Source organism: Magnolia sinica, chromosome 18, assembly GCF_029962835.1.
Source record: "Magnolia sinica isolate HGM2019 chromosome 18, MsV1, whole genome shotgun sequence".
Lineage (NCBI taxonomy): Eukaryota > Viridiplantae > Streptophyta > Magnoliopsida > Magnoliales > Magnoliaceae > Magnolia > Magnolia sinica.
In genome coordinates, this window is record NC_080590.1 from 27,385,575 (window position 1) to 27,399,837 (window position 14,263).

A 14,263-nucleotide genomic window follows, 5' to 3' on the forward strand; every position below is an offset into this window, starting at 1 on the left:
TCATATAAATTACAATTGAGGAAAGAGTTTACAGATTACATACTAAGTAAACTTTATGGGGCCTATTGTGATTTATACATACAACATGATGAGTATTGGAAAAAAATGAAACAGATATAGTCTGAGGTGGACAATGCAAAAGGAAACGGTTGTGATTGTACAGTCCACCATTAAACACTTATTACAACCCACCATAATGTGTCCATAATGTTTATTTTCCATCCAACCCGTTGAAAAGGTTACATAAATCTAGATGAAGTGAAAAAATAAATATCAGCTTTATACAAAACTTTTGTGGCCCATAATAAAGTTCAAGTGGACCCCACCATAGAAAATAGGGACTGTGATTGCATATCCACCATTAAAATCCTCCTAAAGATGGCTGTACTGTTTACTTGACATCCAATCTGTTGATTAGGTCATACAGATCCAGATGAAGGGAAAAAACAAAGATAAGCTTGATTCAAAACTTTTATGGCCCTCAAAAAGTTTTTAATGGTTGAAGTTTATTCAACGCTTTTTCCAATAATGTGGTCCACTTGAGACTGTTATATACCTAAGTTTTGGTCTCATTCTATCAAATGATGTAGGAAAATAGTTGGACGGCATAGATGAAACACATTCATCATGGTGGGGCCCACAAAGCGTAGCCAATCCTTTGGCTACAGTTTTTAGCTACAGCTTTAATCTGTAGCCAATGCGCCTGAAATTGGATTGCTTACTATGCTAACTCTTATTGTACTGAGTAAACTCAGTTGGGCCCACTGTGAATTTATGTGGTTTATCCACACCTTCCATACGTTTTTCCGTCTCATTTTAGGCGTTGAGCCCAAAATTGAAGCTTATATAAATCTCAAGTGGACCATACCACAGGAAACAGTGGAAATAATGATTTCCACCGTTGAAACCTTTCTATGCCCCACAGTGATGTTTATTTTTCATCCAAACTGTTCATGAGATCAAAAAAACATGGATGAAAGGAAAAAACAAATATAATCTTGTTCCAAAACTTCTGTGGCCCCCAAGAAATTTTCAACGGTATAACTTCAATTCACATTGTTTCCTATGGTGTGGTCCATTTTAGCCTTGTATATCCTTCTGTTTTGATAGAAGGCCCTAAAATTATCTTGTAAAATGGATAGACAGACTGGATAAAATACATAAATCACGGTGGACCCCACAGAGTTTACTCAGTACGGTTAGCATGCTGTACGTAGTATGCAAACAGCCATCCCCTTTCAACAGCAGCGCAGGACTCGGTTTTCCTTCCTGCGCTGCAAGCTTAGGTGAGGCCCACTGTGATATTTGTGATAAATCCTCCTCGTCCATCAGTTTTGTGAGTTTATTTCAGGACATGATGCAAAAAACTAACCGTATCTAAATCTCAAGTAAGCCTAAAACGTGATAATTAAACGTCCATAGTTGAAATATTCGTAGGGCCACATAAGTTTTGATTCAGCTAATATTTTTTTTTTGAGTTCATCCCAATAGTAATGACATTATTAACGGTACCGATGGCATCTAAACATCACTGTTGAACCCCAGGAAGGTTTCAACGGTAGGAATTTTCCTAGCCACATTTTTCCTATAGTACGGCTCATTTGAGCTTTGGAAACGGATTGGCTACTCCCCTGCCATGCTCTGTGGGCCCCACCACAAGGTATGTGTTTCATCCATTCCGTCCATCTATTTTTATAGATAATTTTATTGTATAGAAAAAAAAAACAGGTATATCCCAATGTCAATTGGACCACATTACAAGAAATAATGTTGGATGAACTTTGACCATTCAAAACTTTTTGAGGGCCATGAAGGTTTTGGAACAACCTGATCTTTTTTCCCCTTAATCTGGGTCTATATGACCTAATTAACAGATTGGATGTCAAATAAACAATATCGTGGGCCTTAGGAGGATTTAAGTGATGAATATCCAATTACTATTATTTTCCTGTGGTGTGGTCCACCTGATACTTTTATCCATCTCGTTTTTGGGATAAAGCCCTACAATGATCTGCAAAAATTGATGAACGGAGTGGATAATACACATACATCATGGTGAGGCCCACATACATCATGGCTGGACCACACCGTAGGAAATAGTTGAATTGTACATCTACCGTTGCAAAATTCTTGGGCACAGAAGTTTTGGATATGCTTAAATTTTTGGGCTCAACCCCTTGAATTAGATGGAAAAATGGATGGATGGCTTAGATAAACCACACATGCATCCAACGTGGGCCCAACTGAGTTTAGTCAGTACGATAGGAGCGTACTTGCACAGTGGCCGTCGAATTTACCTCCTAGGCAGAGGTATTTCATTTTCACCTTCGTAGGGCGCGAACTCCTCACCGCGAGAGGGATTTTCGCGAGAGGGATTTTCATGCGGCGAAATCCGATTTCCCGAGAGCAATTTTCGTTCGGTACGAAATCCGATTTCCTGGCGTGAGAAGGATTTTCACTCGAAGGAAGAAATTAAAAAAACCCTAAAGAGGGGAGATGGTGAGTTACTGGCTTTGTCGATCGAGAAGCTCCTGTTCTAGCTCCGGTTCCGACTTCCGATTAACCAGGTACTCTGAAATTTATTTTCCCCGATATTCCCGATATTTATCAGAGAAAAGAGGGGTAGGTAGCTACAGTTTTCTCGTGGGGTTGGTGGCTACAGTCGAGATTTCGAAAATATCGGACGGACGCCGATAATATCTTCCGATATTTCGTCGATAATGAAGTATGAAATGGCTTTCGCCGATAATATCGCCCATCTAAAAAAAAATCGCCGATTTTTCGCCAACAACTGGGAGGAATATATGGAACAAGATGCATATGAAGATATAAATGTAGTTAATGTAGATGAAGTTAGTCCCACTCCCCCTACTTAGACATGTTGGTCTAGACCACAAGTACAACCATCGAAAAGAGCCCGAGGGCATGGGCCCATAGATAGATGGTGTAGACTACACCCCGAGGATGTGGTCGACTAAAGGGGTAGAGGGAAAGGGCAGGCTCAAACAACTTTAGAGAACCGATATAAATAAAAAGATAGAAAAATCACAATTTAATATATTGCTAAGTGGTTTTACCAAACCAGTGTTGCTTTTAACGTCGTTAAATCGAAAAGCTTCAAAGTAATGATTTTGACTATAGGTCAATTTTGACCTGTGCTTAAACCTTCTTCATATTATGAAATGAGGGATACATGCTTAAAAACTAAAGTTGAATATACACAATCCTTCATAGCTGAATATAAGGAATCATGAAAAATATATGGTTGTTCACTAATGGCCAATGGATGGACCGGTAGATCCGATCGGTCTCTCATTAACTTTTTTGTAAATTGTCCAGCTAAGACAATATTCTTGAAGTCAGGGGATGCGTCAGGCCATTCACACACAGGAGAATATTTGTTTAACTTACTAGATAGTGTAGTTGAAGAAATAGGTGAGGACTACGTTGTACAAGTAATTACAGATAACGCAGCCTCGTATGTAATGGCCGGTCATCTTCTTATGGAGAAGAGACGACATTTATTTTAGACCCCTTGTGCGGCCCATTATATTGATCTTATATTAAAATATATAGGTAAATTATTTATAAATGTGATTGCAAGTGCTAGAAGAATCATGGTCTTTATGTACAAACACGCCCTTCTTCTCAGTCGAATGAGAAAATACATTGGGGATAACTTGTTACATCCAACAGTCACCCGTTTCGCTATAGCTTTTTTAACACTACAAAGGCTACATGCAAAGAAATCGGAACTTAAAAGCTTTGTAGTGTTGGCTGATTTTACAAGTGGGCCTTGGTCAAAGAAGGCTGAAGGGAAACGGGTTCAATAAATAATTCTTTCTCAAAGTTTTTGGACTCAAGTAGTAAAGGTGCTAAAATCATTGGAGCCCTTAGTCACTATGTTGCGATTGGTGGATGGGGATGAGAAGCCCTCAATGGACTACATATATGATGCAATGAAGAGGGCGAAAAATAATATCATGGACCATTTTAATTATAAAGACCGTGATTACAGGGTAATTTTAGATATTATAGATAGAAGATAGGGTAGCCAAATGTCATCCCCATTATATTCGGCTGCTTACATCCTTAACCTAGCCTGTTTATTCACTTCTGCTGATCCAACAGAAGCACTAACTATGCATATGGTTGGATTTATTGATGTCTTGGAAATAATGATTCCAGATAGAAGAGAACAGGACAAGATCTCAACTTTGATGGACTTCTACATAAAAAGTGAAGGGATATTCTCAAGGGATATCGTAATAAAACATCGAACAATGAAATTACCCAGTAAGTACTTCTAAGAATGAATGTTAGTGTACTGTCAACTGTGTACTAAAATCTTATAAAAAGTTTTTGTACAAAGTGTCTCTAAGAAACTAAGACTATAACATATACTTAAACTATTTTTCTCAGCTGACTGGTGGGCTGCCTATGGAGTGGACCCAAACAGGAAAGATCCAGCTCTAAAGAAGCTGGCTATGAAGATTCTTGGACTCACGTGTTTTGCTAGTGGTTGCGAGTGCAATTGGAGCACGTTCGAGGCGGTAAGTTTAGACTATTTAGTAATTATTTTATTTTTTTGTAAACTTCAATTTTTTAGTAGCCTAAGCTAAATTAATTACCCAAATAGTTAATGTCAAATACGCTTTCTTTCTTACAGATTCATACCAAGAAAAAGAATCGCCTTGAGCCAAAAAAGCACAACAACTTAGTTTTTATTCAATACAATTAAAAATTGCGAGAACGATTCCAAAGTAAGAAAAAAAAAAGCCCGGTTTCTTTAACCCTATTTGCTTAAATGAGTTGGATGCAGATAACGAGTGGCTCGTAGAGACGGAGGACCTGGTATTTGCTAGGGAGGAGCTGACATGGGCACAAGTTGAAGATACCGCATATGGATCGACACCTGGTGAAGGTAGAAGTATCACTCGAAAGCGAAGGACGGGAGGGAGCCGAGGGGCGAGTAGTAACCGTCAACCCGTTGATGAAATTGAGGAGATTGAAGAAGGAGAATGTGATAATGATGATCAAGCTGAAAATCATCCACTATTGGATGTTAATGAAGCATTAGTACATTCAGATGATGAAGAAATGGAAGAAGAAGAAGTGTATGTGGAAGAAGGAGATGACTTAAATGATGATGATGGTGGTGGTGGTGGTGGTGGACCTGGTGGTGATGTGCCACAATGGATGTTAGATCAATGTATATGATTAATGATTAATGATTAGATAAATAAAATAATAAATACGTAACTTCTTAATTTTATTTAATGCTTGTCTCATAAGTCTAAGTGTGTTGATGTTGATGTTGTTGATTGTTGATACTTAATAACTTGATATTGATAACTTGATATATTATGTATTGTATCATATACATGTAGTGTTGAATGCTGAATATGGATATTTGATATTTGATATTTGATATTTTTTTATTGTTAAATGTAAAATGTTAATTGTTAAGATTTAAGAAGTTAACTATATTGTAATTTGTAAATGTATCATTATCATATGTATGTAATTGGTTGGTTTTATTTTTTTACTTAAATTAAATGTATTTCATGTCCCAATGACATATAATAATTTATTTTGATTTTTATATTTTTTTTAAATTTTTTCTGATTTTTTTTTATTTTTTGAAAAAAATGAAAAAAAAATAAATGCGACCGCATATGCGATTATGCGATTGCATATGCGCACACGCATATGAAATCGCATAGGATCGCATATGCTATTTGACAACATTGTTCTTCGATCTATTTTGCGTCATAGATCGGAAGCTGGCAGTGGGGCGGTCACAGAATGAGCGGGCGTAGGCTCGGCCGGACCCTAGTGCTGACTCGGCTAAGGGACAGATCGAGGAGCGGTACGCTGAGGGTCGGCGAATTGTTGCGGAGCATTCGCCCGATCACCATCATATTGGGGCGGAACTTGCTGGCAATGCATTTGCTTCAGCATCTGCTTCATATAGTTCAAATCGATCCTGAGCTCTTGGACTTCCTTATCTAACCGACCATTTCCTCGGTTCCGTTGGTTTTGTCTGGTCGAAACAGAGGATGTTGGATGGGGGCAGGGCCTTGTCGGTTGTCGGGTTAGTTCTGAGCCCCTTGGGCCTAGTTCGTACCCGACGGTCCTTTAAGTGCCGGTGGTCCAGTAACGACCTTAGCGGGCTCGTTTTGAACAGCTCTTCTAGTTCTCGCCATTGGAACTTGCTTGAAGCTACTGATAGAGCTTGAAAAATGACTTTTCGTATTGTTTCCCATTAACGGTGCCAATCTATTGATGCGAAAAATGGGTTCACCCTCTGCTGTCCCACCACTTGCAATTTGATGAAGAGTTAGTCTCGGCCAGCTCTAAGGATAAAGTTGCTTGCCATCTGTCGGATAAGGTGGAATTGATCCGCAATCGATATCCTTTCTTAATCCGGTAGCCGACTATGTAACTGACCTAATTTGAGTTGGTTTTATAGTCGGTCGAGTGGCACACTCCAACTGTGGCAAGGCTATGGTTGCGTCTTGGCGTTACCTGCACACATCAATCGTACATAAGCTTATAGAAAGCTTAGAGGGTGGTGTAAGTGTGTGCATAATATGAGCGTGCTCAGAATACAATGCCAGAGTAATGCGGAATTATGCTGATAGGTACATGAATGCAATCAGCCGTACCAAGGCTATGCAGTGCAAGATATGAATGTTATTGGCCATATCGAGACCATGCGATGCGAGATATAACTCAAGCATGTCAATCCTTATCCAAATTCACATATCAACATAGCTACAGTTCTCATTCTGGATAATCACCGGAGTCTAATACACTCTACGCCAGCTTGCCACCCCTATTCGAATACACAACTGGGAGAGTGGAAGAGACCTCACTATCCGCCTGCCAATATTAGGCCCAGCTCGTCGATAGCGGACTATTCCTCAAGCTAGTCAAACTTAACTTAGAAATTGCCCCCTCACTCGGGTGAGTAAGGTCACACCCTTTTCCAACCGACCACGACACAGTGGGAGATGCGGCTTACTGGTATTCAGCCCTCGCGCGCTCATGTATCCACTTAGTCTCAATATTGGAGTCATCCTCTAGTACCATCAGGTTTAGGGATTATCACCCAGGGACATCTATAGCGCCCCGATGCTAGTAACAGTATTTTCGGTATCCAATCCAGACACCCACGATGTGTCTGTGGAGGCTATGGCCCTGATGTCGCTAGGGCATACAATAATTACAATCACACACAAATGCAAGTGCATAAATCACACCACCAGTCATGTAACAATTCTGCACGTACCACACGCTCATGTAGGGCAACTCCGCCTATCAGGGAGCCTATAAACAATCTGACCGAGGGCATATGCTATGATCAGTCACTCCTTATATCAAGCATACATATGTTGTGCATGAGTATGAATCATGGAGCTATACTAAACATGTTATATGGTGATGGACTCTGTTCATAATGAAGATGGGCCTAGACGACCTACACACTACAAGTATAGGCCTATCAATGGGCCCTAGGGAAAGTGATAATGCAGACATTTAACCAACATCATCCTTATAATGTGGACATCAAACCATCATTGCTCCCAAGGCACCGCCTGCCATGAACATCATTACATAAACCATGGTGGAATCACACATTGCAATGGGCCTTATATACATCACGTTGGGCCTCAACCCAAGGGCTCCAAATACATCAAATGGGCCGCGTCACATGGGCCTCATATATATCCATGTGGGCCTCAACATCGGGCCTCATATATCACATCAGGCCTAGTCAAATGGGCCGAAACAGTGGGCCGAATCAACTGAGCCAAGTCGAATGGGCTAAGTTGAATGGGCCAAGTTGAAGTAGGCCAAACCCAACTCATTTATTCTTAAAAATCAATATATATAAAATGAATCATATCAAAAAATCAACTGGATCATATAATAACTAGCAGTGGATATAATGATTTTCCACGGTTAAATTCCAGTGGGCTCCATCATAGGGTTTATTTTCCCCATCCAACCTATTCATAAGGTCACAAAAGACCTGGATTTAGAGGGAAAACAAATATCATATAGGTCCAAACGTTGAAGCCCAAGGGCTTTGATGGTGGACATTCAAACCCATTGTTTTCTGAAATGTGGTCTACCTGATCCTAGATCTATCTTATTTTTAGTCTCAAGCCTTAAAATTATCCTACAAAATGGTTGGACGGTTTGGATGCAACGCATACATCAGCAGCCCCATATAGATGGACAACATAGATAAAGCGCGTACCTCAAGGTGATGGCCACACTGATGGCATGTGTGGTATATATACATCAGAGGGTTCCCACGTGGGGCCCACCATAAGGTTTATTTTTCACCCAGTCTGTTGATAAGGTCACACAGACCCTGATGAAGAGGAAAAACAAATTTCATAATGATGTGAAATCCAAATGGATTTCAATGGCAGACGTTCAATCCCACTGTTTCCTACCGTGTGAGCCACCTGAGTTCCACATGCGGCTGATGTCATGCCTCGAACTAGGAAACCGGGCTCATGAAAATCCCGATCACCAAATCCGGCACCGACAACCTCCGTAGTACCCCATTCTCGGCTCCCGGCACTCATACGCCAGGTTCCGATCTTGGGATGCTACAAGGAGGGTTTCTAATCATCAATTTGATTTGTAATGAGCATAACCAAAAGCATAACCCATGAACAATAACTACAAGAACACCATCATAAAATCTATTATGATAAAATACTTTTGAGTATAATGTGTATGAAAAGGAAATACAAGATGATGATAATAACAGAAACTCTAAAAGCTCGACTGCACGCTCCAACTCTGACGAGGCTACGGCTGCATCTTACCGTCACCTGCACGCATCGATCGTGCATAAGCTTATAGAAAGCTTAGAGGGTGGTATAAGTGTGTGCTCAATATAAGCGTGCTCAGAATGCAAGGTCAGAGTAATGCAGAATCATGGTGATGAGTACATGAATGCAATCAACCGTACCAAGGCTATGCGGTGCAAGATATGAATGCTATTGGACATACTACGACCATGCGATGCGAGATACAACTCAAGCATGCCAATCCTCATCATATATTAGTACAATTCTCATTCTGGATAATCATTAGGGTTTAGTACACTCCAAATGGCACTGCCACTCTCTTAGCCGCACAGTCCAAGTGAGCGTAAGAAACCTCACTATCCGCCTGGCCAATAGTCTGCCAATACCTATCCGGCACGTCGATAGTGGACTCATTCATGAGCTGGTTAAACTCAGCCTAGTATTGTCCCTTACTCCCGAGCGAGTAAGGCCACACCCCTTTCCAACCGACCACGACACAGTGGGAGACGCGGCCTCCTGGTATTCGACCCTCGTGAGCTCATATATCCACTCGGTCTCGACGTTGAAGTCATCCTCTGGTACCATCGGGTTTAGAAATTTTCACCCAGGGACATCTATGGCGTCCCGATGCTTAGTAACAATATTTTCAATATCCAATCCAGCCACTCACGATGTGTCTGTGGAGGTTATAACCCTAATGTCACTAGGGCATACAATAATCACAATCACACAAATGCAAGTGCATGAATCATACTATCAGACATGCAACAATCCTGCATGTACCGAGCGCTCATGTAGGGCAACTCCACCTATCAGGGAGCTCATAAATAATCTGCCCGGAGGCATATGCTATAATCAATCACTCCTCATATCAGGCATACATATGATACGTATGATCATGAATCATGGATCTATACTAAACAAGTTATGTGGTGATGGGCTCTGTTTATAACGGAGATGAGCCTAGACGGCCTACACATTACAAGTATAGGCTTATCAATGGGCTCTAGGGAGAGTGATAATGTGGACATTTAACTAACATTATCTATACAATGTGGACGTCAAACCATCAATGTTCCCAAGGCATAGCCCGCTATAAATGTCAACACATATACCATGGTGGAATCACACTACAATGGGCCTTATGTTCATCCTATTGGGCCTCGACCCATGGGCCTCCAATACATCAAATGGGCCTCATACCATGGGTCTCATATATATCAAAGTGGGCCTCAGTGGGTAGGCCACAAATACATCAAGTCAGGCCTAATCACATGGGCCTTGCATACGCCACAATGGGCCTTATAACATGGGCCTCATATTTATTAAGGTGGCCTTAACAACGGGCCTCATACAAATCAAGGTGGGCCTCAACAATGGGCCATAAATATGGTAAGTGGGCCACACTACATGGGCCACATGTATATCAAATGGGCCACACTCAAATATAAGTGGTGATAAGGATTTCCACCATTAAAATTCCCAAGGGTTTAATGGTGGACGTTCAAACCCACTGTTTTTTATAATGTGGTCCACCTGATCTTAAATCTGTCTTTTATATATATATATATATAATTTATATATATATATATATATATATATATATATATATATATATATATATATATATATATATATATATATATATAAAATTTTATTCCATCATAGGCCTTAAAATAATCTCCAAAATGATTGGACGGTTTGGATGAAACACATGCATCATGGTGGATCCCATAGGGATGGAAAGGATGGATGGCATAGATGAGGTACATACCTCATGGTGGGGCCCACACTAATGGAAGGTGTGGATCACAATACATACATTAGTGGGTCCCGTGTGGGGCCCACCATAATGTTTACTTTCCATCTGACCCATGGATAAGGTCACTCAGACCTGGGGCCCACCGTATTGTTTATATGACATCCAAACTATTGATAAGGTCAGTCAGACCTGGGGCCCACCGTGCTGTTTATATGACATCCAAACTGTTCATAAGGTCACGAGGACCTGGGGCCCACAGTAATGTTTATTTTCCACCCAACCGGTTGATGAGGTCATGAGACCTGGGTTGAGGAGGAAAAACAAATTTCATATTGATCCAAAAATCCTGGCCCCAAAAAGGGTTTCAATGGCAGACGTTCAATCTTCACTGTTCTCTGTGATGTGGGCCACCTAAGCATCACATGTGGCTGATTTTTGGGAGGGGGCCACTGTTAGAAGGGACCCAACAAATGTACGGTGTTGATCATCAACACACATCAGGGTGGGGCCTATGGCTGGGGCTGTGGGTCCCTGCCTCCACCGTCATACGCAGCGTCTGCTGCTGCAACAGTAGTAGCAGCAGCGTCAGCTGCTTTTTTTTGTTTTAACATATTTTTGGGGTTTTTCCTAGTTGGGGCCCACATCAGGGAAATCCGCCCTGCCCATTGGTCTTTTTGGGCTCATTACAAACCCGTCAAGTCCAATATTGGATGGGTTTTGATGTACAGTAACATCAGAGTGTATTTCAACGGTAGAAAACTTTGTTTGCTATGCTATGGCCCACCAGAAACTCGGATTGAGTTCATTTTTCGGCTCAACGCCTAAAATGATCTGAGGAGAAGAATGGATGGCTTGGATTAAGTACATACATCAAGGTGGGGCTTGTAGGAGTGGCCCACTAAAAAAAAAAACTATATATGTATATTTGTTAGCCGTTAGTACACACTCATGTCAGTCACGCACTCCATGCTTGCCACTACCTACGTCCAGCGTCCAGGGACGCTGGACGACGTGGGTAGTCACAGACATCATGGTGGGTCCCACATGGACGTGGCCCACCTATTGGATCTACATGATATTTGTAATTTCTCATCATCCAGGCCCACTGGATGGCATGGATAAGGCAGATGGACGGCGTCGATAAAATACATCCATCATGGTGGGCCCACGATCGGTGTGGATCTAGTGGACCACACCCATAGCAAAGGAGAAAGAGAGAGAGAGACGGTGATGGTGGGACCCCGCCACTATGGGCCCCACATGATACAACTCATATATCAAAAATGGGTCCCACCAACAAGTGGTCCCTAAAAAAAAATAATTTAACGATGGATCACCCACCTCTAGGCCTCCTCCTTGCTCCCTTAGGCTCCAATACTCCTTAGCTTACCTTTTGATGGAGGTTGATGGGGTTTTGATGGTGGTAGATGATAATTGGAAGGTTGAGATGGAAGATGAGAAGGTGGGAAGAGTGGGCCACACTTGGAGTTGGGAGTGAGGAGCTTGGACGTATGGAGTTTGGGTTGCTTGGGAGATTTGAGAAATGAGAGAGAGAGAGAGTGAGGTGATGGGAATGATAAGAGGTGATGGAGTGATGGGTTTGTTTAAAAATTTTGTAAAAGAGGTATGGTTGTGTTTGAATTTTGGAAAAAGATAAATGGGTGGGGAGAGAGAGGGTTAACTTGTGGAAAAAGAGGGATGGGTTGTTGTACTTGAGGTATGGTTGTACTTGACATTGATTGATTAATTGATTGATGGGACATGACATAGAGATTCCCTCGAAATTCGCAACACGCGGCGTTTCTCTGGAACGAACGTTGACCCATATCTCCTGGCCTGGGCATTGGTTCGGTGCGCGAGTCACGGCGTTGGAACTGCGGCGACGGCACGGTCGCTATGATACTAGTTCTGGTTCGAGCCGACTTCGGTATGCAGGACCCGGCTTAGGATCGTGCGCAAACGTCGGATACGGGTCGAGAATTGCCGAAATTCGACCGGAAGGACTGCAAAAGCCCATGGAACGGTACGAACTAGGATACAGGTCTTATAACTAATGTTTGGGGCAGTCCACAACTAGAAGGGGGCCCATCAATGCAAGGTGTTGATGTTCAAAACACATCATAGTGGGGCCCACAGTTGGGACCCACAGTCCCTGGCCACCATCCACAGCGCAGAGGACGCTGCTGCGCCATCCTCTGGATGGCAACAGCAGCGTCTGCTGCTTGGTGTGTGTGTGTATTAAAATTCATGTTTTTCTGTGGTTTTCCTTAGGTGGGGTCTGCATTAATAAAATCCAACCCAACCATTGGTTTCTATGGCCCAAGACAGACCCATCAAGCCCAATATTCAATATGTTTTGGTATACAGAAACATTAGGGTGAATTTCAAAGGTAAAAACACTGTTTTTTGTGCTATGGCCCACCAGATAGTCGTATTGGCTTCATTTTCAGCTGAACGCCTAAACTAATCTAGGGAACGAGATGGATGGCGTGGATCAGACTCATATGTCAAGGTGGGGCCTGCATGAGCGGCTCACCCAAACCTTAATATTATATATATATTGGATGGTCCAACATCCAGCGTCTAAACCTGGACGGACGGCTGGACACAGGACTCCAGCGTCAGGCGTGGGTCCCACGTGGGGCCCACATACATAATATATACTATATATTATATTATATTTATATTATAGTATATTATCTAAATATTATATATAATATATGGTATATAATATAATATTATATATATATATATATACACACACACACACAATCGTTCAATCAGCTGTCTAGACGGACGGCTGATGAAACACCAACATTTGGTGGGTCCCCTGCTGATGTGGCCCACCTAGAGTTTAGGTCCGGCTGATATTTGTATTTTCCCTTCAACTGGCACTGTCCAGACGGGTAGGCTAGCGGACTTGTCACTGGACGGTCCAGTCAAGTGGGCCCGTCATAAGGATGGCATGGATATAGCTTATACTTCATGGTGGGACACACACACACTAGATGGGCCACACACCCCTTCCTCATCATCATCACACCAAGGAAAAGAGAGAGGGAGAGAGAGAGAAAGAGAGAGAGACGGTGATAGAGGGACCCTGCCACTATGGGCCCCTCATGGTTACATCACATACATCAAAATGGGTCCAACTAACAAGTGAGCCCTAAAATAAGAATCAACGGTGGATCACCCACCTATTACACTCCTCCTTAATCCCTTAGCCTCCTTAGCTCCTTGCCTTCAATGTTGATGGAGGTAGATGATGAATAAATGGTTGAGATGTGAGATGAGAGGGTGGGCCACACTTAGTTTTTGGGAGAGAGCTTGGTTGTTGGATATTTCTCATGGGATTTAGAAAGTTGCTAGAGAATGAGAGAGAGAGAGAGAGAGAGAGAGAGAGAGAGAGAGAGATATAGAAATAATGGATGAAGGGATGGATGGAGTGGTGGTTCTAAGGAAAGGAGATGGAGAAGTAAGGTTTTTGTTTGAAATTTGTAAAAGAGGGATGGGTAGGAGGGAGAGAGAGTTGACTTGTGAAAAAAGGAGGGATGTGTGTTGGTACTTAAAGTAATGAGTGTACTTGATTGATTGATTGATGAGACATGTTGTAGAGATTCCCTCGAAATTCGCAACGTACGGCGTTTTTCTCGAAATGAAC

General features: G+C 41.9%; 1 protein-coding gene across 1 annotated transcript; it reads left to right on the forward strand.

The window, feature by feature from the left end:
* Positions 1-4,080: 4,080 nt before the first annotated feature.
* On the forward strand, positions 4,081-5,812 carry LOC131232319 (uncharacterized). The gene is made up of 5 exons (XM_058228555.1): positions 4,081-4,296; positions 4,423-4,553; positions 4,670-4,720; positions 4,813-5,117; positions 5,779-5,812. The coding sequence occupies exons 1-5, from the start codon at positions 4,143-4,145 to the stop codon at positions 5,810-5,812; spliced, it is 675 nt and encodes a 224-aa protein (XP_058084538.1). The 5' UTR covers positions 4,081-4,142.
* The last annotated feature ends 8,451 nt before the right edge of the window (positions 5,813-14,263 follow it).